Genomic DNA, 17268 nt, shown 5'->3' on the forward strand with positions numbered 1-17268 from the left:
TACTGACGGACAAGCGGAAAAATACGAAGAGAAATGATGGTGTTGAAGAGGAAGACCAAACCAGCGGGGTCATCTCACCAGCTTTGTGTACCTTTGTTTAGGCTTACATAAAGAGGGGGGATTGGCAGGTTCAGCCAGCCACTCGTACCACAGCCGTCGGTGTGATATCATACATCCTGGCAACCCCGCGCTGTCTTCGTTTCTTAATTCTTACTCTGCGAACCTGGGGAGACTGAGACTACTAAATTCCTTCACCTGGCGGGGTTGAACCTCTTTAACCTATCATTCGGGCTTTGTGGTGTTTTCGCTGATGGAATATCCAATTCTCCTGGACCAGAGTAACTATTGATGGTCGGTGCCAGTCAAGCTTTGTGGGTCCTGTCAAAACAGCTGACAGCCAACTTGACTCTGGCAAGTTGTGCTGCATTATTTTGGCTATTCTGGCTGATAAGTATATAGCTGATAAAGGGCTTCAGATTGCGGGTCCGACGGGCGTGAACGCTTGGTCCGTGCGGAGCGGCTTCTTTTTCTCTGAGAATCTTTCCGAATTCTATGTAAGACTTGCCTGTGCCCGACATGAGAGAGCAAGATAGTACTTGGTTCACATCAGTTTCCTGGTTCAGCCATTGTGAAGAATGTGTGCCGATTAGCTGTCGGCAAGCAGCCCCGAGTGACTGACCATTTAGAATGCCTCTTTCTCTGGCCGTGAGTATTGAAGTTCGCGATGCGGACGCAGAATGGCCCGAATGGGTCCTAAAGTGGTGCAAGGCCAACGCGTTCTTTTTTCCACTCATGGCAAATGCCGCTCGCGATTATCTACAGGTCCCTTTGCAGAGGTCGGGATTGAACGCGAGTTCATGCTCGAGATGTCTTGGGCCTCCGAAGGCTCCGTCTGAACGCGGAGACTATAAGGGAAGTCTCAGGCAAGAATCTCAGTACTTCGAAAGTAAAGACAGGCACATAATTCGCTGTGGAACAACATGTCTGAGCATGGTTCTGATACGGGCGACGATACCGAATCAGGAAACGCGAGCCGAAGCTGCTCGGATATAAAGCCCACGCATCACCAAACCCGAGCAGGATCACTTGGAATGGCGACGAAGCTTACGCCGTAGCCGGGTCCACTTATACACCGAACAGTACCTTAACCCTACGCGTAATCATTGCTGCTTTTCCGTGATGAGGAAACTCGCTTTAAAGACTGCTGGCCGCAGCAACAATCCTCTTGCTCTTGCCATCTCGTTCTTCTCCATTCTCCATTCCTTTGATATTCGTTTCTTCAAGGACTTCTTACACCCATCATGAATCTGCTTTCCACCCTCGCCGGCGTGGCAGCTTGTGGCTCGCTCGCCTCTGCCTTGAAGCCCCCAGTCATTGATACTCACTACGGTACTATCCATGGTGGTCTTTCCCCCTTCGCCGGGGGTGATAAAGCATTCGTTTACAAGGGAATCCCATATGCGCAGCCGCCCACCGGCGCCAACCGGTGGACCAAAGTCGGCGGTCCAAGCTACTGGGGCGAGCTCAATGCCACCGAATTCGGCCCACAATGCGCCCAATCCATCAGCGATGCAGGCATCTTCTCCAGCGGCAAGAACACCACCAGCGAGGACTGTCTGACGCTCAACATCTGGACCCCGGCATACAAGAACCAGACCGCCCTGTCCTCCAAGAAACTACCTGTTTTCTTCTGGATCTACGGGGGGCGTTTCGCGGGTGGCTCTGGCGATGTCAAGACGTACGACGGCACCGGTCTCGCGCAGAAAGACATCATCGTGGTCACTATCAACTACCGGCTAGGGCCCTTTGGATACCTCGCGCACCCCGAACTGTCTGCTGAATCAGGCACAAATAGCTCGGGCAACTACGGGATCCTGGATCAACAGGCCGCTCTGCATTGGGTCAACGAGAACATCGCCAAGTTTGGTGGCAACCCCGACCAGGTTACTGTTGGCGGGCAGTCCGCTGGCTCGGCTAGTGCTCTCGACGCTATGTGGAGTCCTCTGGCTGCTGGCCTTGCTGCTGGAATCATCGCGGAGAGCGGTGCACGCGGACCTCATGATCCGATGACTGGGACGGTGGCCACTTCGTACCGGACTAAAAAGGCCGCCGAGGCTCACGGTGGTAAGTTGGATGGAATCTCGCGCCGAAGTATATCCTGACGTTAATATATGTTATAGTCAGTTTCCTGAAGACAATGGGGAAGAGCTCAATAGCTGAGCTGCGAAACGCTTCGATGGAAAGTCTTCTTGAATACGATATGCTTTCTGACACCATCTGGGAGGGAACTCCGTTCGAAAACCTCACCGACGCCTTCATGGAGCCACCCATGTGGCGTCCTAACCTCGATGGCTACGTCTTCCCAGACACTTACTCTGAAGCCTTGCGCAACAACTCCCACGCCGATATCCCCGTATTGACTGGAAACAACGAGGATGAATCCGGCGCTACCCCGACCCTCACCTACTCTCCCTCCAAGTACCACGACCTGTTCAGTAACCTCTTTGGCGACCTCTCGGACGAGTTCTTCTCTTTGTATCCTGGGCAAAACACCACCCAGGCATCAGAAAGCGGCAAAGAGTTCTGGAGAGACTTGTCCCGCGTGGGAACCTGGCGCTGGGCTCTTGACTGGGCTGCTGGCGGTGCGCAGGAATCCGTGTACACCTATTATTTCAACCACTGGCCCGCGGAGCAAAGATCCTCGGGTGCCTACCACGGCAGTGAACTTTGGTATACGTGAGTAATCGATTTCTTTGGGATATTCATCCAATCCGCAGAAACTAAACTAATTAACATGCAGGTTCAACAACATCCCCTATTCCTCGTACAGCAATGTGACATGGAACGCAGAAGACTACGCGGTCGAGAAGAAGATGGCAAACTACTGGGCCAATTTCATTCGAACTGGCAACCCCAATGGCAATGGCCAGGCCGAGTGGAAGGCCTCTAAGAAGGATGCGCAGACTATGTGGTTGGGGGACCAGTGGGGGATGGGCCCTATCACCTTGAACAACAAGCGTATTGAGTTCCTCCACAAGTGGACGTCGACTTTGCCTGCGTGGTAGTCGGCTGCTGAACTCTGTGGACTTGGGTTCACGTCCGGTCTTTTTATATAATTTCGGAATTCTTTTATATATATATACTTGTAGGCCTTTATACTTACGGGGCATTATCACCAATATAGAGTGGACTGTCATACTCAACTCAATTCCAAGGTTTATACCGGACAAACGGAATCCCTTACTGCAATTTTCTAGGCGTTTGCTTGTTACATCCCGTTCTTTTCCATCACGCCTCATTCGTTCAATTGGCCAAATAGCTAATTACCGACAGGAGCTGCAAGATGCGTACCCCGGAAGAAACCAAACCAATTGTCCAACCTTTTCAGCCACGACATGATGATCATTCCCTTGATCGGAACGCCATCCCGAGCACCCAAAGTCCCAAACGGGCTGTGAGGCGTTGCATATTTTGGCCTTGCATAAAGTCCGAGTTCCTGGCATCCACTCTTATCGCCGAGCACCTGTATTTTTGTATTTTACCCACTCCCCGTCTTCGGGCCCCACAATCGCTGATTGATTGTCGATCTTTTCGCTCCTGACGTGTCTGGCAATTAGGCAGACTTGAAGTTACCCGTTGGGAAGCTAGGCCGGTCTCTTATTCAGGAGAGAATGAGTATCGTACCATGACGCGCTCTGTATTATTTCATGCAGCAAAAGCGCTATACAAATGCAGATCAGGCAGTAACTTTTCCTATTTAGAACGGCCTTCTGTGACTTCGTGTTATTAAATCCAATGGGACAGTGACTCGATTGGGTTTGACACAGCCACTCCCGCGAAACAATGTGCTGTAGAGAAGCCAATTGATGCTTGACCGATAGTGTCATCAAGATGGAACTGCTTTCCATCCTACCAAAACATGGTTATTCAACACTCCATAGTGACCAACATTCACCCAAGCAACCGCTGACTGTTCATTGCTCGCGTTTCCGATTTTCAGATGAGCAATACTATACTGGCAACCTACTTGGTCGACTCCTATTTTTTACAGCTTATCAGCGTTATTACCTATTACTCTGTACTACTCAATCTGGCCGGTTTTACAAGTCCGGTTCGTGACCTGTCTATTCCGGAGCCATATCTGGAGCTTCTCGAACACAGATTATCCAGTTTAGTTCTTCATTTTTGAACGGGTGCGGTCAATAGGTTGGACACCGACTTATGCAACGCGATGCATGGAGTAACCATGTACCCAGCCGAGGGCACGGTTCGCCTACCTGTGGCAACCTTCCTGGCCTGCTTCTCAATGTCATCAAAGAAGGTCTTAATGCGCGAGTATTGCATGTCATTCTGAAGAGGCCCGTGGCTGATTTCGGTTTTTGAACCATCGCCAACAGTATAGGACTTTACCTAAGTAACAAGGCATCCCTGAACTTATTAAAAATAGAGCCAACGTAGATCCGCTTTAGGTTAAGGCAAAGATAACCCGAGTTCAGGAATGCAAAGATAGCGACCTGTCATGATTAGCCTTTTACGCGAATTTTATTTCAGCTCGGACAGTTAGAGCATCCCTACCTTTTCCGCCACTCTCACAGTACTAGGGATAAACTAGAACGACTATCTTGTCAGATGAACCCGCATTCCCTCTTATGTGTTTACCTGGGCACAATTACATGCGTAAGTATGATTATATTAGTTGCCTGTTTTAGCCATTGTGAAGAATTTGTGATTGTCGGCAAGCAGCCCCGAGTGCCGAGGCTCGATTGACCAGTTAGAATGCTCCATTTCTCGCTCTGGCCGAGTTACCCGATTCGCCGAGTTTTATACTGGACATCTTATACTCTGTATGAATTTCTTTCTGTTTCACGCATGCCATGGAAACTCCCAATCACCCCCGAGACATCTCGTTCTGGCGTCTGATGACGGACCAGCATGTCGTCACCCACGACATCGTCGACCACAAATACCCTGGATCCGGCACTGAAAGCGACCCCTATGTCGTGTCCTGGATCCCAGACGACCCCCGAAATCCCATGAACTTCGCCATGGCCAGAAAAGTACTCATCGTCTTTGCCACCGGCTTCTCGGCGCTGATCATATCACTATCGTCCTCCGGCTACAGCGGGAGCATGGGGCATATCATCCAGCACTTCAACGTCAGCGAAGAAGTAGCCACTCTAGGCCTGTCCCTCTTTGTTATCGGTTTCTCGCTGGGACCGGTGATATGGGCACCACTGAGTGAGAGCATCGGCAGACAGATTCCCTTTTTCATCTCGTTTCTAGCTATGGCGGCCTTTTGTGCTGGGTGTGCTGGGGCGCAGAATATAGAGACCCTTCTGGTTCTGCGCTTCTTCGCCGGTGCCTTTGGTTCATCACCGCTCACCAATGCTGGTGGCATTGTCTCTGATATGTTTACTTCCCGCGAGCGCGGCCTTGCACTTCTTCTGTTCGCCGCTACTCCGTATATTGGTACGCCGCATCTGTAACTTGCTTTATCTTATTACTGACAGTTTAGGCCCCGCCGTCGCGCCCATGATAGGCGGATTCCTATCAATGAACGCCGGCTGGCGCTGGGTTGAAGGTCTCTTCGCCGCATCCTCAGGCCTAGTCTGGCTCACCGTCACCTTCTCCGTCCCAGAAACCTACGCCCCCGTCCTCCTCCGCAAACGAGCCGCCAAACTCTCCCAGATAACCGGCCACCACTACCGCAGCAACCTGGACATTAGACAAAAAGGAGTAACATTGAGAAAGCGTCTGCAAACCGTGTTCTCACGCCCCTGGATCCTCCTCTTCACCGAGCCCATCGTTTTCCTGCTCACCTTCTACGCCGCCCTCATCTACGGAACACTGTACATGCTCTTCGCCGCATTCCCAATCGTATACCAGCAAGAGCGCGGCTGGAACCCGGGCGTCGCAGGCCTGCCCTTCCTAGGCGTTCTCATCGGGATGCTCTCTGCAACCATCTACACAATCTGGGACAACAAGCGCTACATCAACTGCCAAAACAGTTATCGGAACGGTGTTGCACCCCCCGAAGCACGCCTGCCCCCTTGTATGCTCGCCGCAGTCACAATCCCCACCGGCCTCTTCTGGTTCGCGTGGACAAACTCTCCCTCTATCCACTGGATGGCTGGTATAGCGGCCCTCGTCCCCTTCGGATTTGGCCTTGTCATTGTGTATGTGGGGATCGTGAACTACCTCGTCGACTCGTATACGATCTATGCGGCGTCCGTGCTTGCGAGTATGTCTGTTGTCAGGTATATGTTTGGTGGCGTTTTCCCGCTTTTCACGAGCTATATGTATAAGGGTCTCGGGATTCATTGGGCCTCTAGTATTCCGGCGTTTGTGGCTGTGGCGTGTATTCCGTTGCCGTTTGTGTTTTATGTTTACGGGGAAAGGATTAGGAAGAGGTGTAAGTATGCCGCTGTTTCGGCGAAAGAGGTGGGGATGTTACGGGAGGGTGGTGATGGTAATGGCGATGAGAGGGTGCTGGAGGAAGGGAATGAGCGGAGGTTGAAAGAAGTATGATATTTGACAGATTAGAACCGTATATTAGACGTTATATAGAGTAGAATAAGCACACTACATGATAATTGACACTGTAAATCCAATACATGATCTATATTGTTCTAGATAGTACCAACACTATCAATCACTCCGGCATAGCAACAACAACATCAACCCCCATCTCCGCCCCCTTCGGCAACCCCAAAACCCTCATCGTCGCCCTCGCAGGCTTATGCTCCCCCAAATACTCCCTGGAAACTTTATTGAACGCCTCAAACTGCCCCTCAAAGTCCGTCAAGTACACATTCTGCTTGATAATCCGGTCCAGCGTGGTCCCCGCCTCCCCGAGAATAATCTTGAGATTCTCGAAGATGCGTCGGAGTTGCGTTTCGGCGTCGCCGGGGACCAGTTTCATACTCTCTGGGTCGAGTGGGATGCAGGCTGTTGTGAAGACGAGGTCTTTGTGCACGATGGCGTGCACGTAGGGGCCGATTGTGGCAGGGGCGCGGGTTGGGGAGATTGCTTTCATTGTGGTGGATGTGTGTAGTTATAATTTGATCAGTGAGGTTGTGATAATATACAAGATTTATCTTGTTAATTGCGTCTTATATATTACTGTAGACTGTAGACTGCTGGTTGGGTATTGATGACGGGCTGGGATTCCGCTTTGCAGAAGCAGCGGGATCGCTTTCCGTCTCCACTGTCACTTCACTAATGAGTAATGACAACAGCCAGCTTGAACAACAAACTGTAAGAATAGACGGATAGCATTGCCGCTGAAATGGATCCCCATGTGCCAGAATCTGGGACCACTAAGTCCAATTGAGAGCAAATCGCACCATACTCGCGCATGACGATGTAGTTCGCGATTAAAAAGCCAGAGTACGCTGAGTTTTCTTCCGATTTGCCATTTACTTGTTCCTGTGTTTGAAATATCTCTGAGCTGAAGTTGCTTTCTTTCGTTTCTGCCATGTTCCTCGCGCTGAGACATAGGGCTGTCCTAGGGCCACGGACTACTCTATTCGTGGCTCGTCAGCCGCCAATTCGGTTCGCATCGACGACAGGACATTTCAATGCTAGAGGTGTTTGGAACGACGTTTTACTTAGGTGGAGGAACGCCTCAAAGAACGGAAAAAGAGTCACATACCTTACTGGGGGCACCAGTCTCGCTGTACTTGGTTTACTGCTGGTTGACGGTAGGGACAGCGACGAGGCCACCGACTCGCACGACGTGAAAGCGCTGTCGCGGGTTCCATTCGGGAAACTGTTTACGGGGTGGATGTACGTGATTTCCACAGGTTATCTCATTATTTTCGTTCTTTTCGCAGTACTGATCATAGGGTGTGTAGAGCGTTTACATTCTGTTCCTCCCCAACCTGGGTCGATATCAGCGAAACACTCTACAACGTCCTCAGCCGAATCCCCATCCTCGAATCCATAACGGACTTCTTCGTCATCAGAACCTTTTTCAACCAATTCCTCGGCGGGAAAACAACGGACGACTGCATCCCCAAGATCCAAGCACTCCGCTATAACCATATCGGGACTCTACTCGGGTATAACATCGAAGCCGAACTTGACGGGTCAAGTAAAGACCCCAGATTAATTAGAATCCAAACAAAGCATGTTCTGGAATCAATCGAGGCGCAGGGGAAACTAGGCAGAGAATTCTGCCCTGATACGGCCAGGACAAGCGGGGATAGTCGCTCCTGGGTCCGGATTAAAGTTACAGGACTCCTTCCACATCCTATTGCTTTACTCCATGGCTCGAATGCAATTCTTGAAGCGAGGGATGCGAAGGGACTCGATAAAGATGTCCCGTATCCTGGCCTCCCTCACGACGGCGACTGGGAGGCAGCATTAAGCGGGAAACAAGTGACGGCTTCTGATCGGCGACAGCTGCTCGATTTATACTCGACCCTAGATATGATTATGAAAAGGGGACGCGAGAATAATGTCAGGATTATTGTCGATGCTGAACAGACCTGGTACCAACCTATCATTGACAGTTTAACCGATGAACTTATGCAGAAGTATAACACGCTAGACGGCCCAGCTACATGCGTTGCTTCGTTCCAGGCTTATCTTCGACGATACCCGCAGCTACTGGAGCAGCAGATCCAGCGAGCGCAGGAAAAGGGGTATAAACTCCTGTTTAAACAAGTCAGAGGGGCCTATATCAAGACTGAGGGTGAGCGGTGGACAAAGGAAGATCGTCAAGGCCCCGGTCCTGTGTGGGGTACAAAAGCCGAAACCGACGCGAGCTTTAATTACGGCGTGGAGAAGGCGCTGAGAGCTGTGAGTAAACAGATCCAGGAGAGTGGGTGCTCTGTACTCGGTGCGGTGTTTGCGACGCATAACTCGTGTAGTGTGGATCTGGGGATCAGGCTTCTGGAGGAATATGGGTTAGCGGAGCGCAGGAGTGATGGGAAGCTTATCGTCTCGAATGAGGCTGCTGGGAGTGTTGCCTTTGGGCAGCTCTATGGTTAGTATTCTGCGTTAGAATGCTGTCCTGTGCTAAGATTGTTCTAGGAATGAAAGACGACCTTACGAACAAGATCGTGGGCTCTGTCACTACGAAGGATGGATTTCCTCTTGTAGTCAAGGTACGCTCACTACAGACCAAAAGAAGGCCGACTAACGTTCTTACAGTCTATGAGTTACGGTGATCTTAAAGAATGCCTGCCGTTCCTAGCTAGGAGAGCCACCGAAAACAAAGCTGTTCTGGAGGGAAGGGGTGGTGCACGCTCTGAGAGGGTCAGGCTGGGTCGTGAGATTCGAAGACGCCTACTTCCTTGGACATCATACTAGGAGTCGTTACTAGATTTATATTGGAGTTCCGTTTAGATGTAATCGATTGACTTGCCATGGAACTATTTATACCATATATGCTCGCGTAATGTATGATATTTACAACTCTGCTGAAGTACTGAACTACGTTATACCTCTCAGTGGCCACCTCCGTGGTCTTGAACACTATCTCCGCCACTCGCGGGTACATACATGACAAATAACCGAGTTGGCTATAAGAGAAGTTGGTGGAGTACTTCATATCTCTGGTTTGGAGGCGGCTTGCGTTTCCGCGCGGAGGCCGAGTCCGCATGAGAAAACTGGAGACCCCAGACCCCAACCTGCACCCCAGAGTGCCACGGAAAATGTTCCCATTACGGAATAGGATTTCATAGTGGAGTGATATATAGCCTGGGCATATTGTTTGCCTTTGTGGCACTTTTCAACCACAGCTAATTCCCATTCTATTATCAAGTCATTTTACCAACCATGGCACAGAAAGACGAAATCGCAGGACTGGAAAGCACCCACGCAAATACCGAAATGGATACAAAGGAAGACGAAACACTGAAAGGTACGATGGAAGAGCAAGCACAACCGGAGCTTAAGAGAGGGTTCAAGAACCGCCATGTCAACATGTTTGCAATTGCCGGCTCCATCGGCACAGGACTCATCATTGGAAGCGGAGAGGCGTTGGCGTCTGGTGGCCCAGGGAGTATATTGATTGCCTACATTGTCATGGGTATGTGTGTGTACACAGTCATGACGGCGTTCGCTGAGATGGCTATCTTTGCACCGATGAACAAGGGGTTTAGTGGGTATGCAACTAGATTTGTTGATCCGGCACTTGGGTGAGTTACATAATATACATGAATGTGTGAAGAAAGCTAAATGGGTTGTCAGATTTGCGACTGGTTGGAACTATTTCTTTAAATACTCTGTGCTTCTGGCGAATAATCTCACTGCGACTGGCCTCGTTATTAGATACTGGAGAGAGGATATAAATGTTGGCGTTTGGATTGCTGTATTCGGTGTTTTCGTCGTCGCTCTGAATGTGTGCCCTACTCTTCCACTCCCTCTCCTAATACCTGCTTACATGGTTATAGTTCCTCCCAGTCGAAAAGTTTGGCGAGACTGAATTCGTCATGGCAATTGTTAAGATTATTGTTCTCGTCGGACTCATCCTCTGCTGCTTCATCATCTCCCTAGGGGGGTCACCGTCAGAAGAACGCATTGGGTTCCGATACTGGAATGACCCCGGTGCCTTCGCTCCATACCTGGCCGAAGGGGACTTGGGGAGATTTGTCGGCTTCTGGTCTTGCATCGTGCAAAGCGCCTTTATGTTCATGGGATGCGAAGTGGTTGGCATCACGTATGGAGAGGCCAAGAATCCACGCAAGGCGATTCCCCGTGCCGTGCAGCAGACTATCATGCGTATAGCGGTCTTCTATATCGGTGGTGTCATTGTCCTCGGTACGACGGTGCCATATACCAATGACCTGCTCTTGTCTGCGAATAGCCAGGAGACCAGTGCTTGTGAGTTCTCTGGCTACGCTTATATTGTGATACCAAGATTTTAATCTTAACCTCCCAGCCGCATCCCCTTTTGTTGTTGCCCTCAAGCTCGCAGGGATTGAGACATTGCCTGCAATAGTGAATGCGTGTTTCCTCATGTTCACCGTAAGCTTCGCGAACTCTGGTGTGTTCTTACCATCCCAGACCCTCCCAGACATAATCTAATTGACAGATATCTACATCGCTTCCCGAACACTCTACGGGCTCGCCCGCGACAAACAAGCCCCAGCAATCTTCGCAAAAACCAACCGCTGGGGCGTTCCCGTATACGCCGTCATCGCCGCATCTCTATTCTGTTGCCTTGCTTTCCTGAACGTGTCCACGGCTTCGGGTAAAGTCTTTGGCTACTTCGTCTCGCTGTCTACCGTTCTGGGTCTGATAAACTGGCTGAATATTATCTTAACATGTTACTGTTTTCAGCAAGGCGTCAAGGCACAGGGTATCGCTCGCGCTGGACTCCCGTGGAGGGGACCTTTGCAGCCATATGCGGCGTATGTCACGTTTTTTGTTACCGTTGTCGTTATCCTTTTCAGTGGTTATGAGGCGTTCATTGGAGGCTTCAAGGTCGATAAGTTTATTACGTCGTATTTGGGCGTTGTTTTGTATCTTTTTAACATCTTGGTCTTTAAGGCGTAGAAGGGAACGAAGAGGGTTAGGGCTGAGGAGATGGAACTTGGCTCGGGAAGGCGGCTCTATGGCGAAGTGGATGAGGATGAGGAGGTTAAAAGGAGCTTTGTTCAGCGCTTGAGGAGTGCACTGTGGGGTAGTTAGTCTGCTGAGGCAAAGCAATCCGGTTGTATACATGGTAGTATATCCCGGTTGTACATATTTAGCAAGAGTAGCTGGTGACCCACCGAAGTAGTACACATTTGTGACTCATTGTTTGAAATAACCCAGAGCCGCCTAATAACTCGCAATAAATATTAAAACAGCTCAAAATGCTTTTTATTTGCAATGGTCAGTACTGTCGTTGTGTAACCAGACATCACGTGGAATTGACAGTGCCGCTCTAACACTCGCACTACTCCGCATCTCCAACACCTCTCATTGCTTCCATCTGCATCTACTGAACAGACATCATGGATCACACACCTGAAGCCAGTGGGCGGCGAGTGAACAACGCGTAAGATGATGATCCAGTCACTCCTTACCCTCGCTGCTAACAGTTATCTAGATGCCGCCACTGCAGACAGCGCAAAATCCGATGCTCAGGCACCCATCCCTGCGTCAACTGCACGCGCAGAAATAAAGAATGTCGATTCGATGACCAGGGACGAAGAATAGTAGTTTCTCAAAAGTCGGTTTACCTGGTCGGGCTACCTTCTTGAATAAGTTTCCCGCTCACTGTCTCCAGATACCTAAGGCAACTGCAACAGGCCGCGCGGGCCAGAGAAGGCGAATCTACTACAGATGTGGCATGCGATAGAGATCATATTCAGCATCAGCCACCAGAGAAAGACGTTTGCCAGCATCCCAGCAGCGATGGCCAGCTTGCCTCACTGCCCAATCAATCCTTCCATACACCGATCTCTGTCGAGTCGGCCAGTGTTCCTCCAGAAGCATCGAATCCACTTGCTTCTACTTCATCAGCGTATCTTTCCGACGATAAAGGCCGACTACGTGAGTCCTCTTGTTGGCTTTCTTCGAGGATACTGACGGTAATGTAGGATGTCTCGGCGAGTCCTCAACATGGTCCTTCACCCACAAGACTCTGAGGTTAATCCACGATCACCTGGATGAGCAGGAGTTCCCACTAACAGACATCGCCACTAACGAGGAGAGCCGTGCATATCATCTAAGCTGGGGCTCATCCAGATTCGACAACCCCGCCAATTTCAGCGACTTGCCCTCTGCAGATTATGCGCTGTATTTGATAAATGGTGTCAAGTTCCATGTTGGCCAACTTTACCACTTATTCGACGAGACTCGGTTCATGGAGCTGTTTCATGACTTCTATAATGCCCCGGCAGACGTCGCAAGGGTGAACAAGATCTGGTATGTCCAGTTTCTGGCCATACTGGGACTTGCAAAAGCACTTATCGTCCAGCCTAGTCGTGGAGCTACCGCTCTTCCAGGATCAGATCTCTTTCTCCGGGCAATGTCCTTGCTTCCGGATACTCCGTACTTATTCTCTGACGCCCTGACTTCGGTTGAGATACTGTGTACAATATCATTGTACTTGCAATGTGCGGACTTGAGAAACTCTGCCTACGTTTATGTGAGTTCGCTGGGGTGATGAATTAATGCAGCGCTTACGTCCCAAAGATAGGATCCGCATTGCGAATGGCAATGACATTCGGGCTGCATCGCGAACGTCCGACACAAGACTGGGGCCCAGAAGTAACCGAACGATGCCACCGAGTCTGGTGGACGGTCTATGTCCTCGACCGTGCCTTTTCGTCTTCGATGGGTGTCCCAATTACCATTCAAGATACCGACATCACAACTCCAATGCCAGAAAAAGATGGACTAAGGCGTAACATATCCCTTTATCTTCACGTGAAGCTTTCGAGCCTGATCTCCGAAGTTGTAAATAGTACGCATCGCGTGGAAATTCACAATATCCCTTCCAGGCTGACAGTTCGATAGAGGTATACGGCGCCGAAGGTCGACTGCAGACCAGCTTTCTGCCCTGCGTTCATAAAGTCCTTGGAAGTATTGCCTCTATTGCCAGTGATCTGAATGGGTATTGTCCGCTCTCGTCTGATGGCTCGGACGGGGGTATATCCCGGGTGGCGGCGCATCTGCATCTTTTTTATCACCAGGTAGGTCAATCCCCCGCAATAGCACGATGCTAGTCTCATAGCTACAGACGATTCTCCTCACCATGTATCCACTCTTACTTCATCTGTTCCGCACAAAGCTACAAAATGGAGAGAATAATACTGAGCCGGCCCGAGGGCTCTCAGATACAACGCGGGCTCTCCTAAGAACCTGTTCCGAGTCCTGCAAAAGCATGATTGGGATACTCAGTGTGCTTCAGCAACAAGGACTTTTAGGTAAGCTCCGTGGTGGAACCATATATTGAAAGCTCGCATCCGGGTAGCGAACTGCAGATAATCTACTAGGAGGCGCCTTGCCCTTCGATCTCGAAAGGACCTTTTCGTCGGGGTTTGTCTCGGTGATGCTATCCCTCGTAGACACAGACGATAGGAATCACCGGTCTCTCTACGACCGCACCTGCCAGCTTCTTGATGAATTCGTCAACCGGGGCTGCACACCTGGCCAGTTTCGTAAATCGGAGATTGTATTGCTACATGACATGATCCGGCTGTGGATTTCTCGGTCCGCCAGTGGAATAAGGGATGGCAGTCGCCAGGGAATAGAGTACGTGCGCCAGACCGAAGTTCAAGTCCAAACCCAGCCACACGGGTCAACCGATACAGTATTGCCACTTGACAACGAGCTTGGGGTTATGTACGACTTGTCGCCCGGACAGATTCTCTCTCTAGCTGAGATGGTAGATGCAGGAGAGGGACAGTTGCAGGGTGATGTTGGCTGGATAGGTGATGACTGGCTGTGGGCGAATGAACATTTATGATCACGATGATAACATATTACACCAAGCACTCGGGTAACTGTAATGTGTCTACTGCATTTATTGACCATACTGTTCACAGTCCATATTATCCGCCTTATTATCAGGAGTACATCTCGGACCGAGGGAGGGGACTTTGGTCGGATAGATATCCGATCCCAGTAGTGCGGAGACCCAGGCCGCTGTAGTGGAGGCGCGGGCAGGCCTTCCGTGCATAGACTACATTCAACAGAACATCACGATAATGGACAGTAAGAGCCCTCACTTACTCCGGAGTGAGTCATGCGGTCGGTGATGGTTTAAAGGGCTGGTCCGTGTCGTTCTCAGAACCGGATGTCGTATCACTGGTATAGATTGGAGAATACGAATCTTTAACCAAACATGGCGACGATTTCTATCCTAAAGCTTCCTCAAATAAGGAACGAGCCTAACGTGAGCCTGTACCTTGGTGCAAACAAGTGTAATAGCCACTGACGGCTATAGCAACACTATGAGAATAGCTCTGCGCAACGTGCGGGTTTAACCCAAGCCATCGAAAAGGCAAAGACCTCTCATATCGAGGTTCCCCTTGTCGTCGGTGGAGAAGAGGTGAGATGGCTGTTCTACCTTGTTAGCTATCTCTGACGGTTATATGTACTATAGATCACCACAACGGCCAAAGGAATCCAGGTCAACCCAGCAGACCATCAGACCAAAATCGCAAGCTATTCCAAAGCCAGCCCATCCGAAGTCCAGAAAGCAATTGAATCAGCACTGGCAGCACGGAAAACCTGGTCATCGCTCCCCTTCGCCGACAGAGCAGCCATCTTCCTCAAAGCCGCGGACCTGATCTCGAACAAATACCGCTATGCCATCATGGCAGCCACAATGGTAGGCCAGGGTAAGAACGCCTGGCAAGCCGAGATCGATTCCGCTGCCGAGCTGGCTGATTTCCTGCGCTTCAATGTGCATTATGCCGAGCAGCTCTACGCGTCTCAGCCGGTGCATCACTCTCCAGGTGTGTGGAACCGGGTTGAGTACCGCGCCCTTGAAGGCTTCGTGTATGCCGTCTCTCCATTCAACTTCACAGCTATTGCTGGGAACTTAGCTGCCCTACCGGCCCTGCTCGGGAACGTGGTTGTCTGGAAACCGTCTGATTTTGCGATTACGTCGGGGTACCTGGTGTATCGCATCCTGCTTGAATCAGGGCTGCCATCTAATGTGATCCAGTGGATTCCTGGAGATCCGGTCGAGATCACAAATACTGTTCTTGCGCACCGCGAGTTCGCGGCTCTGCATTATACAGGTAGTACGGCAGTCTTCCGCCATCTCTACGGCCAAATCGGAAACGGAATTGCCGAGGGTCGATACAGATCATACCCCCGAATCGTGGGCGAGACAGGTGGGAAGAACGCGCATCTGATCCACTACTCAGCGGATATCAAGAACGCCGCTATTCAAACCATCCGGGGTGCGTTTGAGTACCAGGGCCAGAAATGCAGTGCTACTTCGCGCGTCTATGTGCCATCATCCCGGGCGACTGAATTCACAGACTGCCTAGTGACAGAGACAGAGAAGCTCTCGACTGGTGATCCTGCTGAGCATAACCACTTTACCGGCCCTGTTATCCACGCCGCGTCGTTTGCGAAGTTGCGCGCTGTAATAGATAATGCCCGCAAGGACCCTGAACTGGAACTTCTACATGGCGGGACATATAACGATAGCAAGGGCTATTTCGTCCAGCCGACTATATACCGCACTACAAACCCTACCCACAGTCTCCTCTCCACGGAACTATTCGGTCCCATCCTCGCTCTCTACGTCTACGACGATAAGAGAGGTAATGAGGAGCAGAACGCATTCGAAGAAGCTTGTACCCTCGTCGACTCAACATCCGAGTACGGTCTCACCTGTGCTATTTTCGCGAAAGACCGCGTCGCCGTCAGACTCGCCGAGGACAGGCTGCGTGATACGGCTGGGAACTTCTATATCAACTGTAAAAGCACCGGTGCTGTTGTTGGGCAGCAGCCATTTGGAGGGGGGAGGGCCAGTGGGACGAATGATAAGGCGGGCTCGATGAATGTTCTCTTGCGGTTTGTCAGTGTACGGTCGATGAAGGAGGAGTTTAATCCTGCCAACGGGGTTTTGTATCCTAGTAACCTTTAGATAAGTCCTAAACTGCGGATACTGAGATACATTATGCTACAGAGGACCTCCCATGGCAAGCCGAATGCGCTTTCTTTTCTCATTAATCCTCTGCATTCTACAAAATGGCATACCTGAGCGAGTACAGCGCTACCAGGAAACTGATGTATGGAGTGAACAGCAAGGGACGAGAATAGTGGTCTGTGTGTTAGCTATAAATACATGCCGTGATGACCCGCCAAAAAGCGAGTAAATACTTGGACATAGCGTGATCGCCGTGCCCCTGCCATCCTGGTTTAAGTTTGTATACTAAGATTAGAAATGGGGTCATGCCACATGGCCCCGGCGACGATAAGCTTATTTCAGTTAGGCTTAATATCTCCCACTCTTGTTGCACGTCGTGCTGAATGAATTGAGGAATTCTGTGAAATCTCACCTGACGTCATGCAGATGGAAGCCATTCGAATCTTGCAGCAAACTCGCCGCCTCAGGCTCAGGCAGCCGGATAATTCTTCCTGGCCACTCAAAACAGCCCGCGGGCTAGCCCGTTTAGGAAATAGTCGGCCGGCATCGGAAAAATCTCGAACGGCGACAGAAAATTCTGGACCAATCAATGGACAGTGGAACCTGATTGGTTCCCAGTGTTGTTTCATATCCGGCACGCTCTAAAAGTCGCTCGCTAGAGGCGCACCAGACAACGCTCAATTCTTTTGCACTCTGTTCATTTGTCTGCC

General features: G+C 50.5%; 7 protein-coding genes across 7 annotated transcripts; 6 read left to right on the forward strand and 1 right to left on the reverse strand.

Annotated features, from left to right (window-relative positions):
• Positions 1-1301: 1301 nt before the first annotated feature.
• On the forward strand, positions 1302-3065 carry APUU_80473S (carboxylesterase/lipase family protein; the record flags this gene model as incomplete). The annotated part of the gene is made up of 3 exons (XM_041696757.1): positions 1302-2124; positions 2181-2736; positions 2801-3065. 3 exons carry the CDS (start codon positions 1302-1304, stop codon positions 3063-3065), a joined length of 1644 nt encoding a protein of 547 aa, XP_041562356.1.
• Positions 3066-4874: 1809 nt separating this feature from the next.
• Positions 4875-6528, forward strand: APUU_80474S (MFS transporter; the record flags this gene model as incomplete). The annotated part of the gene is made up of 2 exons (XM_041696758.1): positions 4875-5469; positions 5516-6528. The coding sequence occupies 2 exons, from the start codon at positions 4875-4877 to the stop codon at positions 6526-6528; spliced, it is 1608 nt and encodes a 535-aa protein (XP_041562357.1).
• Positions 6529-6652: 124 nt separating this feature from the next.
• On the reverse strand, positions 6653-7036 carry APUU_80475A (uncharacterized protein; the record flags this gene model as incomplete). Its single annotated transcript, XM_041696759.1, has 1 exon — positions 6653-7036. One exon carries the CDS (start codon positions 7034-7036, stop codon positions 6653-6655), a length of 384 nt encoding a protein of 127 aa, XP_041562358.1.
• A 441-nt stretch (positions 7037-7477) lies between these two features.
• APUU_80476S (uncharacterized protein) lies at positions 7478-9318 on the forward strand (the record flags this gene model as incomplete). Its single annotated transcript, XM_041696760.1, has 4 exons — positions 7478-7788; positions 7857-8992; positions 9040-9113; positions 9160-9318. 4 exons carry the CDS (start codon positions 7478-7480, stop codon positions 9316-9318), a joined length of 1680 nt encoding a protein of 559 aa, XP_041562359.1.
• Positions 9319-9786: 468 nt separating this feature from the next.
• Positions 9787-11508, forward strand: APUU_80477S (uncharacterized protein; the record flags this gene model as incomplete). Its single annotated transcript, XM_041696761.1, has 5 exons — positions 9787-10148; positions 10201-10351; positions 10404-10833; positions 10892-10996; positions 11045-11508. 5 exons carry the CDS (start codon positions 9787-9789, stop codon positions 11506-11508), a joined length of 1512 nt encoding a protein of 503 aa, XP_041562360.1.
• A 443-nt stretch (positions 11509-11951) lies between these two features.
• On the forward strand, positions 11952-14413 carry APUU_80478S (uncharacterized protein; the record flags this gene model as incomplete). The annotated part of the gene is made up of 8 exons (XM_041696762.1): positions 11952-11995; positions 12047-12169; positions 12227-12492; positions 12540-13090; positions 13138-13408; positions 13462-13637; positions 13685-13871; positions 13941-14413. The coding sequence occupies 8 exons, from the start codon at positions 11952-11954 to the stop codon at positions 14411-14413; spliced, it is 2091 nt and encodes a 696-aa protein (XP_041562361.1).
• A 378-nt stretch (positions 14414-14791) lies between these two features.
• Positions 14792-16555, forward strand: PUT2_2 (L-glutamate gamma-semialdehyde dehydrogenase; the record flags this gene model as incomplete). The annotated part of the gene is made up of 3 exons (XM_041696763.1): positions 14792-14842; positions 14894-14998; positions 15053-16555. 3 exons carry the CDS (start codon positions 14792-14794, stop codon positions 16553-16555), a joined length of 1659 nt encoding a protein of 552 aa, XP_041562362.1.
• Between the last annotated feature and the right edge of the window lie 713 nt (positions 16556-17268).

This window comes from Aspergillus puulaauensis, chromosome 8 (genome assembly GCF_016861865.1).
Source record: "Aspergillus puulaauensis MK2 DNA, chromosome 8, nearly complete sequence".
NCBI classification, from domain to species: Eukaryota; Fungi; Ascomycota; class Eurotiomycetes; order Eurotiales; family Aspergillaceae; genus Aspergillus; species Aspergillus puulaauensis.